The sequence below is a fragment of the Dendropsophus ebraccatus genome, chromosome 8 (assembly GCF_027789765.1).
Source record: "Dendropsophus ebraccatus isolate aDenEbr1 chromosome 8, aDenEbr1.pat, whole genome shotgun sequence".
NCBI lineage: Eukaryota > Metazoa > Chordata > Amphibia > Anura > Hylidae > Dendropsophus > Dendropsophus ebraccatus.
In genome coordinates, this window is record NC_091461.1 from 13,208,958 (window position 1) to 13,235,830 (window position 26,873).

General features: G+C 45.2%; 1 protein-coding gene across 1 annotated transcript in view; it reads left to right on the forward strand.

Annotated features, from left to right (window-relative positions):
• The window catches only part of LOC138799060 (uncharacterized), a 45,486-nt gene extending 18,936 nt beyond the window's left edge, over positions 1-26,550 (forward strand). Inside the window, exons 3-15 of the mRNA XM_069979815.1 lie at positions 5,148-5,208; positions 5,500-5,582; positions 5,937-6,190; positions 7,266-7,426; positions 9,789-9,941; positions 10,075-10,204; positions 10,854-10,928; positions 13,460-13,549; positions 14,671-14,825; positions 15,101-15,280; positions 22,316-22,386; positions 24,108-24,212; positions 25,739-26,550. Coding sequence (XP_069835916.1) covers positions 5,148-5,208; positions 5,500-5,582; positions 5,937-6,190; positions 7,266-7,426; positions 9,789-9,941; positions 10,075-10,204; positions 10,854-10,928; positions 13,460-13,549; positions 14,671-14,825; positions 15,101-15,280; positions 22,316-22,386; positions 24,108-24,212; positions 25,739-25,902 — 1,682 coding nt within the window. The 3' untranslated portion in view covers positions 25,903-26,550. The remainder of the gene's footprint in view (positions 1-5,147; positions 5,209-5,499; positions 5,583-5,936; positions 6,191-7,265; positions 7,427-9,788; positions 9,942-10,074; positions 10,205-10,853; positions 10,929-13,459; positions 13,550-14,670; positions 14,826-15,100; positions 15,281-22,315; positions 22,387-24,107; positions 24,213-25,738) is intronic.
• The last annotated feature ends 323 nt before the right edge of the window (positions 26,551-26,873 follow it).

Genomic DNA, 26,873 nt, shown 5'->3' on the forward strand with positions numbered 1-26,873 from the left:
TCCCCAGTAGTATATAGCTCCCTGTGCTCCCCCATAGTATATAGCTCCCTGTGCTCCCCAGTAGTATATAGCCCCCTGTGCTCCCCAGTAGTATATAGCCCCCTGTGCTCCCCCGTAGTATATAGCTCCCCTGTGCTCCCCAGTAGTATATAGCCCCCTGTGCTCCCCAGTAGTATATAGCCCTGTGCTCCCCCATAGTATATAGCTCCCCTGTGCTCCCCCATAGTATATAGCTCCCCTGTGCTCCCCCATAGTATATAGCTCCCCTGAGCTCCCCCATAGTATATAGCCCCCTGTGCTCCCCAGTAGTATATAGCCCCCTGTGCTCCCCCATAGTATATAGCTCCCCTGTGCTCCCCCATAGTATATAGCTCCCCTGTGCTCCCCCATAGTATATAGGCCCCCTGTGCTCCCCAGTAGTATATAGCCCCCTGTGCTCCCCCATAGTATATAGCTCCCCTGTGCTCCCCAGTAGTATATAGCCCCCTGTGCTCCCCCATAGTATATAGCCCCCTGTCCTCCCCCATAGTATATAGCCCCCTGTGCCCCCCCATAGTATATAGCCCCCTGTGCCCCCCCATAGTATATAGCCCCCCTGTGCCCCCCCCCCCATAGTATATAGCTCCCCCTCCCATATAACATTGAAAAAAACAAACACTGTTACTCACCTAGGTCCACGCGTTCCTCTTCTCTTCCCTCCTGTGGCCGCACTTCCTGCGGTCACAAGAGGCTGCACTCCCCTTACCCTCGCGCCGACGCTCCAGTGACGTCGGGTGCTAGAGGGAGAGTGCGGCCTCTTGTGACCGCAGGAAGTGCGGCCACAAGAGTGACTGACAGGGTGGGAGCCAATGGCTCTCTCTCTGTCAGTAACGCTGAAGCGCCGCAGCGGCAGCAGGCGGGCGGGGGCAGCGGCGGACGTGGGGGGCCCTGCAGGGGGCGCCATGGAGGGGTAAGTAGATTACCCATCCATGGCGCTCCCCCCTGACAGGCTGGTGGCCGGAGCCCTGTGCGACCGCACTGGTCGCACATAGCAACGGCCGGCCTGCTCGGGGGGCCCCTTTAACCAGTGGGCCCGGTGCACGTGCACCATGTGCCCTCTGGTTAAAGCGGCCCTGGCTGCAGGGACATTGTTACCGATGTCCTTACAGCCCTTGTTTAAACTGTATACATTACCTGTCAAGGTGTCAGGGCTCCTCTTCCTCTGTGCTTTTCCCCGGGTCCGCGCGCTCCAGCTTCAGAGCGGCCTTCCTCAGTTGACAGGCCGCTCAGCCAGTCACTGGCCACAGCGGTCCCAGCCTGTGATTGGCTGTCAGCTCAGACAGGCCGCTCTGAAGCTGCAGAGCGCGGACCTGGGGGAGAAGCACAGAGAAAGAGGAGCCCTGCAGCATGGATAGGTAATGTATTCTTCTTTGCATATCATCAGCACGCGGTCAGCGCCTGACAATTATAGGTCCAAACCTATATCAACAATCAGCCAATGATCGTTGTCATCGGCTGATTGTTGTGTTTATTACACGGAATGATAGGGCCGATTCGGACAATTTATCAGCTCAGGGGTCTTTGACTCTTTTTATTATAATGTTATTCTACATTATAGAAGCGCAGACAAATATATGAAAGGTACCGGTGTCTCCTGGCCTATCTAACAGAGTCAGCAGCCATAACCCCAAATACCTGGTCTAGCTGAAGCCTGAGAGGTCTGGGTGATGTGGCTCCTCTACCAATGCTATTCTTCATATCACTGTCTGCTGACAGCAACAATGAACTCCATTCCAAGTATATAACCAGAGGCGAAACGTATAGCTCCTGTGCCCCGGTGCAGAACCTGTAACATGGCTCCCGTCTACTCTGTCATTTCTAATACTGGTGCCTTATTATGAGCCTTGGGGCCACCTCAGCCGCCGGGACCTCTGCTCCCCCTATAGTTACACACGCTACTGTATATAACTCATTGTTAAACATTTCATTCATCTGTTTTTGTTTTGCACAAAATTGTGTGACCACCATATGGTCCCTGTAAGCCCGGGGGCAGAGGTTCCTTTCATAGTCCTAGACCTGTTTTGAAGTCGGACAATGACACCGGCTTGGTCACCTTAATTACATAAGGCTTCATGTCAGAGGTTCCCGGCCGCCTCACCTGACAACAGAGCACCGGAAGGTGCTGGAGGTAATTGCGTCTCTCTAGGTCACTACACCTTAAATACAAGTAAATCCACTTTGAGGAGTCGTCCTGTGACATTCACCAATGTTTATGTACGAGTCCCTGGGTAGGCCTGTCACAAGCTGCAAAGACAATAATTACGCAAGTCGTCTAAATTGAGCGTCTTGCCCGGAGCTTGGAGCAATGTCCTTGGGCCTGGCTGATATGCTGGGATAATATTTACATGCTACAGCCGGCTGTCTACAAATAATCTGATCACCAGTGATCGGCTGTAATCATCAGGACACCAAGTGTTCAATCTCCCTGCAGTGCCACCACAGGGGAAATTAGGCATTACATTTGTGGTGACTGCCCCGCCAGTGAGCAGGGACAGACGGCCGGTCACAAGCTAGCTGGTACAGCGTGACTCCACTGTTGGCTGAGGTATAGCTCTGCCCTGGGGAAGTAGTCACTTGGTGGGAGGAAGTGTAGCAGTAGTCTTACCCAGATTCTCGTGGGAAGAGGACACACCAAGCAGACATTCCTGCCGTAGGCCAAGTTAGGGCCCTATTCCACCGGACGATTATCGTTTGCATAATCGTTAAGATTAACAATCTCAAATGACCGCTATTGCGAAAGACCTGAAAACGTTCACTCATTTCCATGGAACGATAATCGTTACTTATGATCCTAATTGCGATAGTTTTTTCTTCGCTATTTATTCACTATTGCGTTAGTATCTATTGCGAACGACCGAACAATGTCTTATTTAATGCGAACGATTTGCGAACGTTTTGCGAACGAGCAACGATAAAAATAGGTCCAGGCCTTATAAAGCGATCAACGATTTCTCGTTCGGTCGTTAATCGTTAACTGCATTTCAACTGAACGATTATTGTTTAGATTCGAACCATTTAACGATAATCTGAACGATAATCGTCCGGTGGAATAGGGCCCTTAGGGCCTGGCTCTGGCTTTATGCAAGGCAGCAGTAAGGGGGCAATGCAGCCTCTCTGCTGCCCCTTTATAGCTGCGTTGAGAACTGCAGGGCTGCTCAAGTCCTGATCCCAGCACAGTTACATATCACTTGAGTTGATGCATGCAGACACTGAGCCTCCCCTGGTGTCTATATAATGCATGTTAGTATTGGAATAGACATTGGGAAAGCTGTCTAGTGTATCAGAGTGAGCAGTGACCAATGGTTACCCTGCTCCCCCTGCTACACTGTGCCAAGTTGGCAGGACTAATGACAGACAGCTTTGCCCATCTATTCTAATGCTAAATATCTGCATACAGCAGCATTAGCTATAACTAACTGTGCTAGGAACAAGGCTTCAGCAACCCTGCAAGTCCCAACACAGCCATTTGGCACCCCCTAATGCGTCACTCAATGTAAATACAGCGGTACTTCGGTTTAAGAGTAACTTGGATTAAGAGCATTTTGCAAGAAGAGCTCACAGTTTTTTTAAAATTGTGACTTGGTTTAAGAGCATTGCTTTGGTGTAAGAGCTCTCTGTACTGGGTGGGAGGAGGAGTGGGGGAAGGGCATGGTCTGCATAACGGGGTCTACAGCCCTGTACTCTGACCCAGGAAGTCTCTCTCACCTTCCAAATCATAGCAGATCCACTTCAGGCTGGGGCTTTCATCAGGGGACAGGACTGTGGAGGTAATCTCTTCATAGCTGTAACCACTCTCTCCCCGAACAGAGAGCGCTGCATGTATGTGCCCTCGTATGTCCTGCTCATTCCTTCATGCTCCCTGCAGTCTCTGTCAGTACTTGTGTTTCCCATCCTCTTCATTCCTAATAAAATGTGCCTGCACTTACATTCAGCCATTCACACTGCTGCTATAATGTGCCTGCACTCACACTCAGCTATACACACTGCTGCTATAATGTGCCTGCACTTACACTGAGCCATTCACACTGCTGTATAGAAAAGTTTCTGTTACTGTCCTACCGCACAGCTCTGTGATTCTCACTTCCTGATTGGTCCATGCTGAACACACACCCCTTCCCCACTGCTGTCATGTGACCACACAGACCTCTGACAGCTGCCCTGCTTCTCTATTCTAGCCTGTTGTACTACACTACTGCATTATGGGGATCTGCAGCTCCATCCTGTATCTACAATCTGCTGCTATGTTATCAGGGTTATGCAGTTACTATACATTATATACCACATGCTGCTATACTGTACAGTAACTTATATATCACATATCCAGCTGCTGTGTTATCAGGGTTATACAGTTACTATACATTATACACCACATGCTGCTATACTGTACGGTAACTTATATATCACATATCCAGCTGCTGTGTTATCAGGGTTATACAGTTACTATACATTATATACCACATGCTGACTGCTATACTGTACAGTAACTTATACATCACATATCCAGCTGCTGCTGTGTTATCAGGGTTATACAGTTACTATACATTATACACCACATGCTGATTTTTATACTATACAGTAACTTATAATATCACAGATTCTGCTGTTTCTGAATGTTTGTTTCATCTGTTTTACATGTTATTCAGAATAAATAATGATTTTTGGGGTGTGGAACCAATTGTCTGCATTTCTATGATTTCTTATGGGAAAATTTGCTTTGGTTTAAGAGTGGATTTGGATTACAAGCATGGTCCCGAACGAATTATGCTCGTAATCCAAGGCACCACTGTATAAATATGTCCATCAAGCCATGATGGGAGTTGTAGTTTTTTGACAGTTGGAGGGCCACAAGCTCTTGAAGTTTAGAGACGAGGAGCTCCACGTTAACAAGCACAGTGTAGCGCTACCTTATGTTCTTATAGTCTCTACAGCATAGGATACGGCTACTATATTTTTATATATTGCCCTCGTTAGAACCACCTTGGAAATGGTCAGCTGAAGCCACCTATACTTGCCGTTCCCATATATATATATATATATATATATATATATATATATATATATATATATATACACACACATACAGAGACAGATATTCTTTGTCTCTGCAGAGGAAGGACTCCACACCAAGAGAGAGAAGCCATCCCAAAGTCCCGAATCTGTACTACTAAGGTAAGACCACAAGCTCTATGGTCATTGACTCAAGATATGGTTGAAATACACGCAGTCCTCTATAAGACTGCGGGCATACTTATTATTTACTGATCCTGAGTCATATTCACTATTCTGCTGCTGGGGTCACTGTGTACATACATTACATTACTGATCCTGAGTTACACCCTGTATTATACTCCAGAGCTGCACTCTCTATTCTGCTGGTGAGGTCATTGTGTACATACATTACATTACTGTTCCGAGTTTCTTTTTAACCCTACACTTTTTGTTTTGTTTGTTTTTTCCAAGAGGGAGCCGCAGCAGGACCAAACCACCTTCGTTAGAATCATCAATGAGCATGCACCGGCGTTACTCCACTTTCATAAACTCTTGTAAGTCTTCCCCTCTTACACAGAACAGACCTTCCAGGTATCCCTTGCTCTGGAGACTCCACCATGTCTGCCCCTTTAGTAGATAACCTATTGATTTAAATGTTGTAATGCCTCATATTACCTCTAGGGGTGCTAAAGGGAAATAGTCTGTCCCAAGGATTGTGCCGATCACTGTGATCAGCTTATAGTCTCCTAACTCTTCAGGTTGTAACTTAGTTGTGCGATGTGACTAGCCCCTTAGGTACGTCCTATAAATACTGTTTAGTCATAAAGTGAGGCATAAAGTCTGAGAAGTCCAGGCCAAAGTTCAGTGTAATGTTGTTGTTCTTGTCTGACGTCTTCTCGTTCCTGCAGCCAACCTTCTGTATCAGGAGTACAGCGATGTGGCCCTGAACCAGGAGATCCAGAGACAGAAGCCGGGTGATTCCCCAGCAGAGGAGAACCTGCCCAGCTCCCCCAGAGTGCGGAGGAGGATCCTATCATCCCAGAACTCCTACCTGCAGCGTCTGTCCGTCTCCTCCGCAGACTCCCTATGGCAGGACATTCCCAAAATCCGGGACAGTGTGACCTTCATGTCAATGACCCGAGAGGAGCAGAAGCTGCAGGAGGTGAGAGGACAGTCCTACAATAACTATGGAAGGGGCAGATTGGCTGATCCCTGATGGAACAAGAGATTGTTCAGAAGTAGAAAAACATGGCTGCTTTCTTCCAGAAATAGTTCCACAGCTCTGTCTGGTACTGTACCTGCTGTACCACACACAACCTATGGATAAGTATGGCGCTGTTTGTGGAAGATGGGCATATAGGGGATGTGTAGATGACACTGTTATGGGGGATGTGTAGATGTGTTATGGGGGATGTGTAGAGGACACTGTTATGGGGGGATGTGTAGATGACACTGTTATGGGGGATGTGTAGATGACTGCGTTATGGGGGATGTGTAGATGACACTGTGTTATGGGGGATGTGTTATGGGGGATGTGTAGATGACACTGTTATGGGGGATGTGTAGATGACTGTGTTATGGGGGATGTGTAGATGACACTGTGTTATGGGGGATGTGTAGATGACACTGTGTTATGGGGGATGTGTAGATGACACTGTGTTATGGGGGATGTGTAGATGACACTGTTATGGGGGATGTGTAGGTGACACTGTGTTCTGGGGGATGTGTAGATGACACTGTTATGGGGGATGTGTAGATGACACTTATGGGGGCATGTGTAGATGACACTGTTATGGGGGGATGTGTAGAGGACACTGTTATGGGGGGATGTGTAGATGACACTGTTATGGGGGGATGTGTAGATGACACTGTTATGGGGGGGATGTGTAGATGACACTTATGGGGGGGATGTGTAGATGACACTGTTATGGGGGGGATGTGTAGATGACACTGTTATGGGGGGATGTGTAGATGACACTGTTATGGGGGGATGTGTAGATGACACTGTTATGGGGGGATGTGTAGATGACACTGTTATGGGGGATCTGTACTATTAAGGGGTTATGTGTGGGTGACTAACATGGTCTGTCTGTGCTGGACCTATCCCTTGCTGTTCATCATTTAGAGGCTGACAATCCTAACCCTGCTCACACAGCTGAGAATCTGTTACAATGTATGAGTCTAATCATATAAACCCGGATTGTTCTTTGACAGTTTCTGCTCTATCCCGTCACCAGGCTAAGTTTGAGCTCATCATGTCGGAGGCGCTATACCTGCGCAGTCTCAACATCGCTGTGGATCATTTTCAGCGAAACGCAGAGTTGCAGGAGATTCTGAGCGCTCAGGATCGGCAGTGGCTTTTCTCCCGTCTGTCTGAAGTCCGGGACGCCAGCGCGGAGTGAGTATCCTCTTCTTATGAGATTGTGGTGTACGCTCGACCGGATACTTGCTAGATGGTAATGTGCGACGCCACTTCTGTGGTGGCTGGTCGGAATATAGCTCAGCCAGATGTTGGGTTGTCGTAACGCCAGTGCTGGTTGGGCACACAGGTATGGTGGCACACTGTGGTCGGTAACCTGCCGGGACGTGAGGGGGTCCCTTGGGCGCTTATCACGGTGGTCCAGAGTGGAGTTGGGACCCACCCGGACTATTGATACCGCCACCCACAGAAAAGGAAGATGACCCAAGGAGAAAGTGAATAACCACTGAGTCCAGTTAAAATAAACTCTTCTTTACTGCAGGAAGGCTTAATACAGTGATATACAGTAGGATCTTGACTTGATAATATACTTTAATCTTTAGTGACACCACCTGTGCTGAGAACTCAAGGAGAGGTACAGCTGTGCTGACTGAGTTGCATGCTGAGAGGTAGAAGAGGTTCAGAGAAGTAGAGAGGAGGATGTCGAGAGAGTCCCACCCCAAAGTAGTACTGTGCTCTGCTTGAACTTTGGAAGTAGAATGAGTAGAATACTTCAGAGTAGAGAGAATACTTGTGCCTGTGTTTTGGCTCTTTGGTCTTTGCACCTCCTATTGCCCACCAGTGTCAGACAACCTGTCCTAGAGGGTGACACAAGCCCCAGACCTTGTTACCTGGGTTGAGCAGAGTGGTCAGAGTTCCCTGGTTACACCCCCGGATTACACCGGATCTGTAGATGACATTGTTATGGGGGATGTGTAGGTGACACTGTTATGGGGGATGTGTAGGTGACACTGTTATGGGGGACGTGTAGGTGACACTGTTATGGGGGACGTGTAGGTGACACTGTTATGGGGGACGTGTAGGTGACACTGTTATGGGGGACGTGTAGGTGACACTGTTATGGGGGACGTGTAGGTGACACTGTTATGGGGGACGTGTAGGTGACACTGTTATGGGGGACGTGTAGGTGTTATAAGGATCTCTCTTTCTTCCTCTTATTACGGCCGACCCCTAGCATCACCGACATCATCTGCCGATGGTTGTTCATGACTGCCTCATACAAGCTTGATTGACATCCGAACCCGCCACCAGTGGTGGGTAGGGCCGACAGTAGTCTAAAGTGTTTGGGGACCATAAGAAGTGTAGGTCTGTCCTACAGAAGATTTGCAGAGGAAGCCAAGGTGGCAGTCCGTATAGTTTGTTTCCTCTACCATCACAGTCAGCAGTCTGCGTGATCAGCTCCTCATAGCGCAGAATCTTCAAGCGCAGTAAAGAAGGTTTTCATTTCAGCTGTGAAGAGTAGACGTCTATCTGCAAATTGGCCGGTCGATTGTAAAAATGAGTGATGAAACAAAATGACATCAGGCAGGGTTCTGTATATCATCGAGGAGGTGAAAGCATGTGACGCCACACTAAGGAGTGGGAAGCGTGATGGTCTGGGACTCTCTTGCTGGATCCCAGTTGGTATCCTGCACACTGTGCCATGCAATACCCTCTGATGTACGCTTAGATGGTCAGGGGTTTATATTAGAGCAAACACTGAGCCAGTACACACTTCTGGGTTATGTCAAAGCAACCTAGGAAAACAAGAAGCCGTCAGTAGGTACCAAACAATGGAATAGCCGGTATAGCCTCCAGACTTCAACCCGCTGAGCTTGTTTGGGATGAACTGCAATTGAAGAAAATAACTTCTGCCCACCATTCTGAGGAAGTCTGGGTGACATCCCCTATGGGCACAGTATAGTAGTATGGATGTAGGAGTATGTGAGTGCCGGATTCTTTGTTTCAGTCAGTTATTACATAGCTATTTTGCTTCCAGAGCACCCTTCCGCTACACAGTCTCACATCAGTATCCCTATAGTGGTCACACAGGTCCCCTAGTTGGGCACACAGGTATGGTGGCACACCTGCTTTTATTTTAGATAAGCGACCGTTTAGTAGAGACCAAACTAAAAACCTCCACAGGGGACCTGGCATAAGCCAGGACCCTACTTGGCTACTGCAGGGACCGTTCTGGCTTGCGTCCTTCTTCTACCAAAGCCAGAGTAAGACTCACCTAGGGTGTGGCTACACTTCCTCTCCCCATGTGACTTCCTCCTACAGCATCTGTAACGTGTGCTGTGAGTGGGCGAGAAGACAGTGCAAGTGATAGAGAAGGATTGCTCCGTAGTCTCCCGTATACACAGTAGTGCCGATCATCTATTTCCACTATTGCATAAAGTAGTAAGGATGCCACTAGCAGTTATCAGTCAGCATGGAGATTCAGCTGGCAGCTCATCTATTGAGGATTTTAGGGGTCGGAGCCCTTGATGGTTTATTGATGTGTTTTCTTTCTGATCAGTTTCCTTTTTGACTTGGAAGAAGAATTTGAAAGCAACATGTACAACTTCCAAGTGTGCGATGTGGTGATCAACCATGAGCCCAACTTCCGCAGGGTCTACCGACCATACGTCACCAACCAGAGTTACCAGGACAGGACCTATCAAACGTTAATGTAAGTGATAGATCCGGCCTGCCCACCCGGAGGGTCCCACTGCTCACAGTACAGCCAAGAGGCTGTTATATTATAGGGAAATATATGTGGCCATTGTGGTAACATGACTGACTTGTGTTCGTCTCTATGACAGAAATGGTAACCCGCGTTTCCAGCAAGTTTTGGCCAAGCTAGAGAGCGACCCTGTGTGCCAAAGACTGAGCCTCAAATCGTTCCTCATCCTTCCCTTCCAGAGGATCACTCGTCTGCGGCTGCTCCTACAAGTAATGTAGTTCTTTATCATAATCATAAAGGGGTATTCCAGAGGGAAAAAAATGTTTCAAAATCAACTGGTGCCAGAAAGTTATACAGATTTTATAATTTACTTCTATTTAAAAAATCGCCAGTCTCCCAGTACTTATCAGCTGCTGTATGTCCTGCAGGAAGTGGTGTATTATTTCCAGTCTGACACAGTGCTCTTTTCTGCCACCTCTGTCCATGTCAGGAACTGTCCAGAGCAGCAGATGTTTTCTATGGGGATTTGCTGCTGCCTTGGACAGTTCCAGACATGGACAGAGGTGGCAGCAGAGAGCACTGTGTCAGACTGGAAAGAATAGACCACTTCCTGCAGGACATACAGCAGCTGGTAAGTATTGGTAGGCTGGAGATTTTAAATAAAAGAAATTTACAAGTCTGTTTAACTTTTTGACACCAGGTCATTTAAAATTATTTTTTTTTTTACTCTGGAGTCCCCCTTTAAATGTGTGTAAACTTTCCCCTATAGAGGTGTATTACACTGTACACTCTGTGATGGTTGTGTAACAGCTGGAGGGGAACACTGCCGTATAGAATGAATAAGCTTTATTTGTATACATCTAGAACCCCCTAAAACTGATGATAACTCTCATGCTCTTTCTCTACATCTTTCCACAGAATATTCTGAAGCGTTCAGCCCCAGGATCTACTGAAGAGCTGCAAGCCACCGAGGCCCACAATGCACTGGAGAAGGTAGGGGCTGTGGGTTGTGTCCTCTGATACCTGGAAGTGATTGTTGGCCAGGAGATAAGATTTCCTTAGGGAAGTTTTGGGGAGGGATCCAATAATCATACAGGGACGATTATCACACTGGACGATTATTGTGCTAAAAATCGTTATATCATTCGAATATAAACGATAATCGTTCTGTGTAACAGCACATTGCCCATTGTGTTGCTGGGATCAGAAGGAAGAAACGATCATAGTAACGATCGTAATGATCGTATCTAACGACTATCGTTCTGTGTAATATGGTGAACGATTTCTGGTTGACGATAAACAATCTCGTTTGCGATCGTTTATCGTTAATCGTTAAAAGTCGCTCTGTGTAATAGGACCCGAAGGCTGGGTCCACATTGCGTTTTTGCTGCCTAACGGATCCAGTATTAAATGTTTAATTTTAACGTACAGAAAAACGGGGTCAGACACGTATTTCTGCATGCTGGACACTGTAAAAAATACATGTGTGACCTATCCTGTGTCTTTAGTCAGAAAGCTCCTTTACAGGGGGTGGCTACTTTATAGTATAATTGCTTAGTGTACAGTATTAGTAAGTGTACTCACTGTATATACTGACAGCAGCTCCCTGTGTACTCACTGTATATACTGACAGCAGCTCCCTGTGTACTCACTGTATATACTGACAGCAGCTCCCTGTGTACTCACTGTATATACTGACAGCAGCTCCCAGTGTACTCACTGTATATACTGACAGCAGCTCCCTGTGCACTCACTGTATATACTGACTGGAGCTCCCTGTGTACTCACTGTATATACTGACTGCAGCTCCCTGTGTACTCACTGTATATACTGACGGCAGCTCCCTGTGCACTCATTGTATATACTGACAGCAGCTCCCTGTGTACTCACTGTATATACTGACAGTAGCTCCTGTGTACCCACTGTATATACTGACAGCAGCTCCCTGTGTACTCATTGTATATACTGACAGCAGCTCCCTGTGTACTCACTGTATATACTGACAGCAGCTCCCTGTGTACTCACTGTATATACTGACGGCAGCTCCCGGTGTACTCACTGTATATACTGACAGTAGCTCCTGTGTACTCACTGTATATACTGACAGCTGCTCCCTGTGTACAGTGTACTCATTGTATATACTGACAGCGGCTCCCTGTGTACTCACTGTATATACTGACGGCAGCTCCCTGTGTACTCACTGTATATACTGACGGCAGCTCCCTGTGTACTCACTGTATATACTGACGGCAGCTCCCTGTGTACTCATTGTATATACTGACAGCAGCTCCCTATGTACTCACTGTATATACGGACAGCAGCTCCCTGTGTATCTCAGAGCTAAAATCAGACTCCCCTCCTCCAGGCTGTGCTGTCCTGCTCTGTGGTGAGTCTGTCCATAAGATGGTGGACATGGAGGAGCATGTGACTATGCCCCGCCCCCAGTGTCCTCCACTGAGCCTGTATTTGCCAATGGAGAACACTAGGGGGGGAGGGGGGGTGTCACATACTCCTCCATGTCGGCCATCTTATGGACACCACACCACAGAGTCACCACAGAGCAGGACCGCACAGCCTGGAGGAGGGGAGCCTACTTTTAGCTCTATGCTGTACACAGCTGCTGTCAGTATATACAGTGAGTACACTTAATACTGTACACTGAACAATTTTACTATAAAGTGGGCAACCCCTTTAAGAAATAAAGGGCGTATAGGCACTTATAGTCACAATAGCCTCTATTAACAGTCTTACATCAGGTTGTGTGGACTGAATCCATTGACTTGTTGACTAGCAGAGACCTACAAGGGCACTTGAGGCGGCGTCACTCACTCACAAGACGCCTCTTGACCTGCTATAAGCTCTTCAGCTCTATGTGACTCTCAGATACAAATATACAGGATTTATAGAGACACTCACTCAGAGAGAAGGGAGGCGTCCAGAAGACCAAGCAGAAGATCATTAAAGGGCTTGTTTATATGGTTCTTCGGATGTCCATGCCATGACATCATGCAGTCATGGGACCAGTTCACTGGTTCAAGAAAAATCTTTTAATCATAATTAAAGGGAAACGGGCACCAAGACAATGCTATCTAATCTATCACCACTATGTTAGAGAGCAGGAAGAGCTGAGCAGATTGATATATAAATTTGTGGGAAAAGATTAAGTATAACTTGTAATGTGTTGTTTCTGAGTTAAGGAGTCCAGGGGGCGGGGTCACTCCAATGGACTGGACTCTTTAGCATGAAAAGATCTGAGATTTTAATCAATAATTTAAAAGTTATACTAAATCTTTTCCCATAAAGATATATATGAATCTGCTCTGTTCTATTAAGTAATGCTGATAGATTAGGTAGCCTTTTCATGGTGGGTAGCCTTTTCATGGTGAGAGGTTCCCTTTAAGTGGCCACATCTATATCCAGTGTAGACAATGCTCAATAAGCTACATAATGTAATGCAGTTTACTGCTAACAAACATCCAAGAATAAAGAGAATAACCTGTGAAAATATTTTGTCTGTTTGGCAGCTGATACGAGACTGTAATGAGAGCGTGCAGAGGATGAAGGACACTGAGGAGCTGATTCTGCTCAACCAGAAGATTCAGTTTGAGTGTAAGGTGAGTGCTGGTGCCGTATGCCAGGGTAGCCTATGCCATGTTGTGGGTGTAGGGTCACTTGGGCACTTGTCACTGTAGCCTGGAGTGGTGCTGAGACCCACCACTGGACAAGTGGTCACCACATGTATTATTCCTCACCTGGTGTGTAGGTGCAGGTGAGGATAATAGACCAGAGTCCAATAGCTTAAACAGGATAACTTCTGTTTACGTAGGATCTTCAGTGCAATACAAGGCGATAACACCTTAGAATGCAGGTGGAGGCAAGAGGTAGTTGTATAGACTTTGTAGGTAGGAGCAGAATGGAGTAGAGGAGTGTCTTGAGTGTCCAATGTAGCAATGTACTCTGCTGGCATATTGTAGTAGAGAAGAGAAGATACTCGTACTCATGTATAGATCGCTCTCATCTGACCGTCTTATGTCCTATAGTGTCGGGGTACCCATCCTGCTAGGGTAGTACTAGGTTCCAGGCCCCTGCACCGGGTTGAGCAGACTTCCCAGGGTGTTTCCCAGAATAGCCGTGCGTTACAGTAGGATACGTAGGCTTGAACTGCAGCTTTGTCCGACTGGGGTCAGGCTGCTTCCTGCACATGCTCCGTAACAAGCGGGCTAGCTATGCAAATATGAATATGCATAGTGGGCGGGCCAGGAGGGGGCAGGCTAGGGTGGCCGAGCGGGTGCTCCGGGAGCATGGGGAATGCCCCAAATGGTCCGAGCACGCTAATTAGCATATTAGCAAATAGCCAAAAACACCACTATAATGGACCCGACCGGAATAAGGAGGACAGCCCGGGATTCCAAAGGTAGCAGCTGGCTCATATCAGCAGGTTCACTGGCCCAAAACTGCTCATAGTGCCGCTTTTAAAGGAATTTTAATATACTGTAGATAGAATCTGGCCAGTCTGGAGTTAACCATAAAGGTTAAAAGGGGCTAACCAGGCTTACAAAAACATGGCCACCTTCTTCCAGAAACATCACCTCTCTTGTCCTTAGTTAAGGTGCTCCGTTCCATTAAAGCTGAATTGTAATACTACACACAATCTGAGGACAGGGTGGAGCTTTTTTTTTTTTTTTTTTAATCCTGCATAACACCTTTAAAGTTTCAGTACTTTTTGTCTTTTCAGATCTTTCCCCTCATCTCTCAGTCGCGGCGTCTTGTAAAACACGGAGAGGTGACGTCTCTGGAGTTCAATTCCATGAGCATTAAATGGAAGGTCACCACCCGGCCTGTCTACCTGCACCTCTTCAATGACTGTCTGCTGCTGTCTCGCGTCAGAGAGTGAGTCTGAACTTCGGTCTTCTGATTCAGTCCCTATACGGTCTAATAAATGGCAGAAAGCTACTTTCAGAATGTTACCCCCCTCTACTAGGCCCATGTTCACTGCGTAGGTTGCACATATGGTGTTCGGTGTATGGTGCCATTCAATATATCTAAAAATCTCCCTATGGCTACCACTAGTATTTGTCTCCAAGCACTTGTCAACCATATAAGAGAAATATACAGCACAGTTTCTGGACTATTGTAACTTTGTTTGTGCTTTTATTGTATCTTAGGGGAGGACGTTTCATTGTATTTGATCACTCATCCGAGTTTCGGGTAGAACGATGTGAAATTAAACTTCACACCAACCAGAAGAACATTTTCCGCGTCTTCTTGCGTGATTCTGCTGCTATGGGGAGGGAGTCCTCTCCGGATGCAAGAGAGACGGCGTACATCTTCAGGACGGAGACACAGTGAGTTTCTTCAGGTCTTTGCATTTGGGAGGTAACCATACACAGTAGTCCAGTTCTGCCCGTGTATTACTAATGTGTATGGCGGCATTTATAGTTCTATTCACTCTAAATAAACCTTTGTGAGTTAAAGGGGTAGTGCGGCGGTAAACAATTATTCACAGAATAACACACATTACAAAGTTATACAACTTTGTAATGTATGTTATGTCTGTGAATGGCCCCCTTCCCCGTGTCCCACCACCCCCGCACGTGTACCCGGAAGTGTGGTGCGCTATACATACCTGTCACGTGCCGACTCGTCTCCGATCTTCAGTCAGCGATGTCGTCTTCGGCCGAATCCCTCCGAGCGTCCTGAGTGCCGTTTGCCCTCTGCCGCGTCATCGTCTGCTCAGCCGCGATTGGCTGAGCCAAACTGTGCTCAGCCAATCGCGGCTGAGCATCTGATGACGCTGAAGAGGGCGGCCGGCACTCAGGACGCTCGGAGGGATTCGGCCGGGCCGTCCGAAGACTACATCGCAGACTGAAGATCGGAGACGAGACAGCACGTGACAGGTGTGTATACCGCACCACATTTCCGGGTACACGGGTGGGGGTGGTGGGACACTGGGAAGGGGGCCATTCACAGACATAACATACATTACAAAGTTGTATAACTTTTGTAATGTGTGTTATTCTGTGAATAATTGTTTACCGCCGCACTACCCCTTTAACCCCTTAACGACATAGGGCGTATATTTACGCCCTGATGCCGTTAGGGACGTTCAGAGCGGGGCCGCGCTCTGAACCGCGGCGGTCCCGAGTGCCGCTTGTAGCCCAGGACCGCAGGTATTAGCGGGCACGGTCCGATCGCCGTGCCCGCTAATACAGTAATCAGATGCAGCTGTCAAAGTTGACAGCTGCATCCGATTACTGGAAGCAGCGTCATCCCTGGTGTCTAGTGGGGAGATCGCTCCTCTGGGATGTTATCCCGGAGGAGCGATCTCCGTAACTGAAGCCGGCCGGGGACCACTCCAAGATGGCGCCGTCCCCGACTCGGCACTCGTTTACTTCCGGCTGCAGCAGCCGGAAGTAAACGAGTGCCTATCTCATGGATCTATGCAGCATATCTATGCTGCAGTGATCTCTATGAGAGATCAAAGCACTTATACTAGAAGCCCCCCTGGGGGACTTCTAGTATAAGTGTAAAAATTAAAAAAAAAAGTGTTGTTAATAGTAAAAAGTCCCCTCCCCTAATAAAAGTCTGAATCACCCCCCTTTTCCCAGGTTATTAATAAAAGTAAACAAATAAATAAATAAATAAATAAACATGTTTGGTATCGCCGCGTGCGTAATCGCCCGAACTATTAATTAATCACATTCCTGATCTCGCATGATAAACGACGTCAGCGCAAAAAAAGGCGCATTTTTGGTTGCATCAAATCCAGAAAAATTTTAATAAAAAGCGATCAAAAAGTCGTATATGCGCAATCAAGGTACCGATAGAAAGAACATATCATGGCGCAAAAAAATGACACCTCACACAGCCCCATAGACCAAAGGATAAAAGCGCTATAAGCCTGGGAATAGAGCGATTTTAAGTGACATATATTTGTTAACAATGGTTTGAATTTTTTACAGGCTATCAGATAATATAAAAGTTATACATGTTACATATCGTTATAATCGTAACGACTTGAGGAACATATATAACAAGTCAGTTTTACCCCAGGGCGAATGGCGTAAAAACACATTTCCCCCAAATAAACAAAATGCGTTGTTTTTTTTTTCAATTTCACCACACTTTGAATTTTTTTTTGGTTTCGCAGTGTACTTTATGCAAAAATTCAGCCTGTCATTGCAAAGTACAATCAGTGACGCAAAAAATAAGGGCTCATGTGGGTTTCTAGGTGGAAAAATGCAAGTGCTATGACCTTTTAAGGAGGGAAAAACGAAAACGCAAAAATGGAAATTGGCTCTGTCCTTAAGGGGTTAAACCTGTCAGCAACACAAACCCCTCCCCTGTATCAACCGGTGTAGCAGGCTCCAGGTTTTTGTGGGCCCTTGGGCGACAGAGCCTCGGCGGGCCCCTTTCAGGAGCAAATCACGGAGAGACAGGCGAGGAAAGATTTGCAGCAGAAGAAACATGCAGCTGCTGCATATCTTTCTCCTCCTGTATCTCCTGATCTCTGCAGTAGTCAGGACTCTGGAGGAGTCAGACCCAATGACAGGATTTTATTTATACACACAGAGCAGGAGCTGTATACAGAACTAGCAGCCCCAGCATGATATATTATATATATATTAGGGATGGTCCGAACCTGGTCCGAACACTCTCGGCATCGATTCCCTCAGTCTGCAGCCTCCGTGCAGTGGGTGGATACAGCGGGAGGACCGCCTGGAAAACTGGGATATAGCCATAGGCTGTATCCCAGTTTTTCAGGTGGTCCTCCCGCTGTATCCACCCGCTGCACGGAGCCGGCCATTTATTTATTTATTTATTTATATACAGAGCAGTAGCTGTATACAGAACTAGCATAATATATATATATATATATATATATATATATATATATATATATATATATATATATATATATATATATATATATATACAGACGGGAGTGGGCCCCTAGAGGAGCTGTGGGCCCCGGCACTTGCCCTAGTCAGCCGGGTGCTGACGCCGGCCCTGCACATTCTACCCGGGTATAGTTTGGCCATGTTTCTTGTGTATGCTAAAAAAGGATGCATTTGGAGCCAATTTTTTGACCCATTTTTTATTATGGAAGGTAATGGAAAAACTGATCGAAATGGAGGAATACAAACGCTTGCTTTTTATCATCCATTTTGAAAAAAAACAGATGGGAAAAACAAAACAAAAAAATGACTGCAAAAACAGTGTCAACCCAGCCTAAACCAGCTTGGATACAAAGCTACACTAGGGTAGGATTTTTCGCAAAAAAAAAACAAACCCCGCCCCCTCCCTGAGCAAACACTGAAAAAAGGTGCAGGCGACGGAAACTAGTGTAAAATAGCGCAGAACACTTAAGTCTTGCACAGATATTTATAAAGTGCACAAAATCTCAATATTAGCCAACAAAAAAAAATTGCGCAAACACAATAATTAATGTCCCCGATGTATTTAGATTTTTAAGATTTCCATCAGTAGCTTCTTACTTATCTTAGCAGACAAAGCTGAATCCCCAATAAAATGTTGAAAAATCAACTAATTCTTGTGCTGCTGCTGATTTAATGGAGGTATAAACTGGCCTGAGGGGGTATGAATTGGCCCAGCCAAAATATACCCGGGGTATAATCTAGCCTAGGCCATTTTAACCCCAGGTATAGTCTGGGCTGTTACACCGGTATAAGGGATCAATGCTGGTAACATGTAAGGGTGAAATATATTGGGGAAGATTTATCAAACATGGTGTAAAGTGAAACTGGCTCAGTTGCCCCTAGCAACCAATCAGATTCCACCTTTCATTCATCACAGACTCTTTGGAAAATGAAAGGTGGAATCTGATTGGTTCTGATTCACTTCACACCATCTTATATCATAAAAATGAAAGTCTGTCTGTCTGTCCTCTATAGACTTCCAAACGCCTGAACCGTTTGACCCCAAATTTGGCACACAGATACAATGGGTGCCCGGGAAGGTTTTAGCGAAGGTCCCGTCCCCGCCAGATGTACAGGAGGGGAGGGGGAGGGGGAAGAGCGGCGCCCCATAGAGATGAATGGGAAAATCTCCTCACTGCAAACACAGGTGATATAATTAGCTGCAGCAGACACGGCAGTTGGAGCCTTAGCAACCAATAGGATTACTGCTTTCATTTTCATAGGGAGCAATGGTTGCTAGGGAAGCTGCCTCACAACATCCACAGTAATAACTGGTAGACCCCCTACTCTATCTATACAGTACATGTATATACAGGACCCCCTACTCCATCTATACAGCACATGTATATACAGGACCCCCTACTCCATCTATACAGTACATGTATATACAGGACCCCCTACTCCATCTATACAGTACATGTATATACAGGACCCCCTACTCCATCTATACAGCACATGTATATACAGGACCCCCTACTCCATCTATACAGTACATGTATATACAGGACCCCCTACTCCATCTATACAGTACATGTATATACAGGACCCCCTACTCCATCTATACAGTACATGTATATACAGGACCCCCTACTCCATCTATACAGTACATGTATATACAGGACCCCCTACTCCATCTATACAGTACATGTATATACAGGACCCCCTACTCCATCTATACAGTACATGTATACAGGGCCCCCTACTTCATCTATACAGTACATGTATACAGGACTCCCTACACCATCTATACAGTACATGTATACAGGACTCCCTACTCCATCTATACAGTACATGTATACAGGACTCCCTACCCCATCTATACAGTACAAGTATACAGGACCCCCTACTCAATCTATACAGGACATGTATACAGGACCCCCTACTCTATCTATACAGGACATGTATATACAGGGCACTACAGGTATACCAAACTTTGACTGGGTAACACTGCCACACCAGACCTGACCAATACCGCCATACTGTGACTGGATAACACCGCTATACCAGACCTGACCAATACCACCATACTGTGACTGGATAACACTATCAAAACACACCTGACCAATACCACCATACTATGACTGGAAAAAACTGCTATACCAGACCTGACCAATACCGCCATACTGTGACTGGATAACACTGCCATACCACACCTGACCAATACCGCCATACTGTGACTGGATAACACCGCCACACCAGACCTGACCAATACCGCCATACTGTGACTGAATAACACTGCCGTACCAGACCTGACCAATACTGCCATACTGTGACTGGATAACACCGCCATACCAGACATGACCAATACCGACACACTGTGACTGAATAACACTGATATAATTAGCTGCAGCAGACACGGCAGTTGGGAGCCTTAGCAACCAATAGGATTACTGCTTTCATTTTCACAGGAAGCAATGGTTGCTAGGGCAGCTGCCTCACAATATCCCCAGTAATAACTGGTAGACCCCCTACTCCATCTATACAGGACATGTATATACAGGGCACTACAGGTATACCAAACTGTGACTGGGTAACACTGCCACACCAGACCTGACCAATACCACCATACTGTGACTGGATAACACTGCCAGACCTGACCAATACCGCCATACTGTGCTGGATAACATTGTCATACCAGACCTGACCAATACCGCCATACTGTGCTGGATAACACTGTCATACCAGACCTGACCAATACCGCCATACTGTGCTGGATAACTGTCATACCAGACCTGACCAATACCGCCATACTGTGACTGGATAACACTGCCATACCAGACCTGATCAATACCGCCAAACTGTGACTAGGTAACACCGCCACACCAGACCTGACCAAAACCGCCATACTGTGACTGGATAACACCATCATATCAGACCTGACCAATACTGCCATACTGTGACTGGATAACACCGCTATACCAGACCTGACCAATACCGCCATACTGTAACTGGATAACACTGTCATACCACACCTGACCAATACCGCCATACTGTAACTGGATAACACTGCCATACCAGACCTGACCAATACCGCCATACTGTGACTGGATAACACCACTATACCAGACCTGACCAATACCGCCACACTGTGACTGGAGAACACCGCCACACCAGACCTGACCAATACTGCCATACTGTGACTGGATAACACCGCTATACCAGACCTGACCAATACCACCATACTGTGACTAGGTAACACTGTCATAACACACCTGACCAATACCACCATACTATGACTGGAAAAAACTGCTATAACAGACCTGACCAATACCGCCATACTGTAACTGGATAACACTGCCATACCAGACCTGACCAATACCACCATACTGTGACTGGATAACACCACTATACCAGACCTGACCAATACTGCCACACTGTGACTGGAGAACACCGCCACACCAGACCTGACCAATACCGCCATACTGTGACTGGATAACACCGCCATACCAGACATGACCAATACCGACACACTGTGACTGCATAACACTGCCATATGGGTAAATATGACCCTGCAGGTAAACAGGACACTACAGGTATACAGGACCCCAAAACTATACACTACAGGTGCATGCGACCTCTACAAAGTATATACTACAGGTATACAGGACCCCAATCTTTACACTACAGGTATAAAGGACCCCTAAACTATACACTACAGGTATACAGGAACTCCACCAACTATATACTACAGGTATATAGGACCCCAAACTATACACTACAGTTATACAGGACCTCAAAACTATACATTACAGGTATACAGGACCTACACCAACTCGATAATACAGGTATACAGCACCTTTACCAACTCTATACTACAGGTATACAGGACCTCCACCAACTCTATACTATAGTTATACAGGACCCTCAAACTATGCACTACAGGTATACAGGACCCCGAACTATATACTACAGGTATACAAGACCTCCACCAATTATACACTACAGGTATCCAGGACCCTCAAACTATAAACTACAGGTATACAAGACCTTCACCAACTGTACACTGCAGATATATAGGACCTCCCTCAACTATACACTACAGGTATACAGCCCCCCCAACTACACACTACAGGTATAAAGGACCCCCCCCAACTATACACTATAGGTATACAGCCCCCCCCAACTATGCACTACAGATATGCGAGACCCCTAAAAACTATACATTGTGGGTATACAGAACCTCTCCAACTATGCACTACAGGTATACACTAATTCCACTGATTAACTCAGATGAAACAATACCTTTAGCTTGGCCTCCTGGGCACCTTAGAACAAATCTAATTAACACACTGACACTTTATACCCGGGCAGCGCCGGGTACATTTTCTAGTGTTTAATAAATCTCCCCCTATATGTTTCTTATCTTGTCACTTTTATTATTTTTCTGATTTTTTTTTTTTTTTTTGCTAATTTTTTTTTAATATTATGTCACCCTTCTAGGAGTCAGAAGCTGAGATGGATTTGTGCATTGTCTCCCCCAAAACAAGAGATTGACTTCATAAGAAATCACGGTAGGATATTAATTTTGACAGTGGCCAAATATAACCACTGTAATACTGCCCCCTATAAACAAGAATATAACTACTATAATACTGCCCCCTATAAACAAGAATATAACTACTATAATACTGCCCCCTATAAACAAGAATATAACTACTATAATACTGCCCCCTATAAACAAGAATATAACTACTATAATACTGCCCCCTATATACAAGAATATAACTACTATAATACTGCCCCCTATATACAAGAATATAACTACTATAGGGCTGGGTTCACACTACGTATATTTCAGTCAGTATTGTGGTCCTCATATTGCAACCAAAACCAGGAGTGGATTAAAAACACAGAAAGGATCTGTTCACACAATGTTGAAATTGAGTGGATGGCCGCCATATAACAGTAAATAACTGCCATTATTTCAATATAACAGCCGTTGTTTTAAAATAACAGCAAATATTTGCCATTAAATGGCGGCCATCCACTCAATTTCAACATTGTGTGAACAGATCCTTTCTGTGTTTTTAATCCACTCCTGGTTTTGGTTGCAATATGAGGACCACAATACTGACTGAAATATACGTAGTGTGAACCCAGCCTAATACTGCTCCTATATACAAGAATATAACTACTATAATACTGCTCTTATATAAAGAATATAACTACTATAATACTGCCCCCTATATACAGGAATATAACTACTATAATACTGCTCCTATATACAAGAATATAACTACTATAATACTGCTCCTATATACAAGAATATAACTACTATAATACTGCTCCTATATACAGGAATATAACTACTATAATACTGCTCCTATATACAGGAATATAACTACTATAATACTGCTCCCTATATACAAGAATATAACTACTATAATACTGCTCCTATATACAAGAATATAATTACTATCATACTGCTCCTATATACAGGAATATAACTACTATAATACTGCTCCCTATATACAAGAATATAACTACTATAATACTGCTCCTATATACAAGAATATAACTACTATAATACTGCTCCTATATACAGGGATATAACTACTATAATACTGCTCCTATATACAAGAATATAACTACTATAATACTGCTCCTATATACAAGAATATAACTACTATAATACTGCTCCCTATATACAGGAATATAACTACTATAATACTGCTCCTATATACAGGAATATAACTACTATAATACTGCTCCTATATACAGGAATATAACTACTATAATACTGCTCCTATATACAGGAATATAACTACTATAATACTGCTCCTATATACAAGAATATAACTACTATCATACTGCTCCTATATACAGGAATATAACTACTATAATACTGCTCCCTATATACAGGAATATAACTACTATAATACTGCTCCCTATATACAGGAATATACTACTATAATACTGCTCCCTATATACAGGAATATAACTACTATAATACTGCTCCCTATATACAGGAATATAACTACTATAATACTGCTCCTATATACAGGAATATAACTACTATAATATGGCCTTTTATATACAAGAATATGAGAATACATGTTTTGTATAACCTAAGAGCAAGATGTGGATGTTATATTTTGTAATGTAGTCAGGACAGTGTGATAATTTCAGAAAACATTTGCGTATTTAGCATTGTGCAGTAGATAATTCTTCCTCCTCTTCCTCCTCCTCCTCTTCCTCCTCCGTATTGTCACTGCTGTGTTTGATGTTCCAGGTCTCTCCCAGATGCAATGTCTAAAGTCTTATAAAGCACGAGAAAATGATGAACTGTCTCTGGAGAAAGCGGATATTGTCATGATAACTCAGAACAGCGATGATGGTAAATATACAGTACAGAAATAGTCCATGTGTTGTTCCACCATTATAACTCACACAGTACCTGGCAATAAATCATCCTGCTCACTTATCAGTCAGGTGTTGGGAAAGCTGGGTGACCTCCGGTGTCCCATCCTTATTGTTCACGAAGTAGTAACATAAAAGCAATGGCTAATGCTGGATTCACTCTCATCCAGCTATACTCTCATCCAGCTATACTCTCATCCAGCTATACTCTCATCCAGCTATACTCTCATCCAGCTATACTCTCATCCAGCTATACTCTCATCCAGCTATACTCTCATCCAGCTATACTCTCATCCAGCTATACCCTCATCCAGCTATACCCTCATCCAGCTATACCCTCATCCAGCTATACCCTCATCCAGCTATACCCTCATCCAGCTATACCCTCATCCAGCTATACCCTCATACAGCTATTTGATGAGTGAGGATCTTTCATATACTACATAACCGGAGACCACTAATTTCTAGAACAGGCAGAGGTGCGTACAGGAGCGTTGTACCCCTCCATTGGGCTCAGTAATAGGGCTGGTGCTTATGGCCGACTGATCCATTATTTGCACTTATAAAGCAACATGAGCGCTGCAAAGATTTTTAGAAAATCTAAAAGATTTTCTAAAACTTAAAGGACAACTCCGGGGGGACCCCCAAAAAAACAAAAACACGGTCACCGGAGGGATGGTGAGTATGGTGTCTGTGTGTGTCTACCGCCACTCCATTCGCCCGCCGTACGCCTCACCGTCACCTGTGTCTGCCATCCAGCGATGTCTCTCACTTCGGGTCCATGGGAGAGAAAAGGCTGCCAGAGCGCTTGCGCACCGGCAGCCTTTTCATTGGCTGGAGCGCATCACATGGATTCCAGCAAGCTCAGCCAATCAGGGCTGAGCAAGCTGGAAGCCATGTGATGCGCTCCAGCCAATGAAAAGGCTGCTGGTGTGCATGTGCACCAGCAGCCTTTTCCATCCCATTCACTTTCCATGAAGACGCCGAGGAGGAAGAAGACCCGGACCGCCCCCCGGCTCTGACGTCGTCGTCACCAGATGCCGCCCGGGAGAAGAGGACCGTGACGATGGTAATAGGTAATGTATACATTCTTTAACTTCCGGGGGGGTGGGGCCCCGAAAGTGGGGGAAGGGGGCCAGACCGGGTATTTAACCACATTACAAAGTTATATAACTTTGTATTGTGTGTTAAATAAGCCAAAAAAAAATTTCGTGGGAGCTGTCCTTTAAAGGGGTACTCCATTGATTTTTTTTTTTCTTCTTTCCAATCAACTGGCTTTAGAAATTGATACAGATTTTTAATTTTTTTCTATTTAAAAATCTCCAGTCTTAAAGTACTTATCAGCTTTTGTGGTCAGGTGAAAATTGGGACATCTGTCCTATATGTATATGAGAGGTTAGTTTGGGTTTTAGTGTTACAGACTCAGGCTTTAGCAGTGGAATAGGGTGGTGCCTGCTCCTCGGGGGCGTTTCCTATGCTAATTTACCTTTTTGTTCCTTTCAGGATGGCTACACGGTATCCGCCTCTCAGATCAGCAGTCTGGTTGGTTCCCACAGTCTCACGTCCAACCCCTCAGCCGAGACGCCTGTATCCGGAACCTGGAAGTAGAACAAAGATTACAGACCGCACGGGCCAAGATGCAACCCACAGACGCTAAGGGACAGTAATGGAGTAACAGATGGCAACCCGCTGCCTGATGAACTCTCTCTCCAGCTTACCCGCTGTGTCACACTGTAATGCCGCCTTTGCCCATTCAGTTCTATGAAGTCTCATCTATTTCCTTATACTGGGGTCACCAGTACTGCGGGTCCTACGAAAAAGATGCACTGACAGATTTCAAGATGTTCGCACTTCACTACAACCATAATTACACCATAGGCCTGCATCCAGCTCAGTCCACCGTCTGTCCGAGCAGAAATCATTTAAAGGGACAGTTCAGAACGGCCTCCAATTTATTGTAAATTTACAATAAAAATCTGAGAAAAATGATTTAAGACGTAAATAGTTTTTCTCGGAATTTCCTTCTTCTCTGCTGCCTGTTTAGATCCGCACGAAAAATCCTGAACGCTGGCGACTTCTCCTTCTAGTACATAGATGTATTTATATTTTTAATTACCAACCTTTCCGAACGCCTTACGTATTTAAAAAAAAAAAAAAAAGAAAATCAAAGTCTGAGCACTTTCCAGGGTTGTCGACCTCTGTAAATAATTTTACATTAAATTTTATAAAAATGTGCTTGACATATATAGTAATAAAATAAGGGCCTCTGGTGGAAGAGGGGCAGAGAATGTAATAAACTGGTTACCAAACCTTCACTGTGCGGTCGTTTTGTGTGTGCGTCATGTGAGGCAGTGGACAGCAGGTGGCAGTGTTAACTGCTTTATTTTTTTGTTGTGTGCTTTGTTTGTTGTTTTTTTTTTTAATTTTCCATTTTAATGATGGGTAAAATCCATGACCCTTACACATGTTAGACCTAAGTAGAAATAATAGAGTGGTAGTAAACACGTATTCTTTCTGATCACATTGGTGGCATGGATTCTGTATGAAGATGGAAATGCCAGTGTGGAAAATCCATAGCGTTCCTAAAGGTTGAACCGCTGCTGCCAATAAAAGGACAATTTTTAAAGGGGTTATCCAG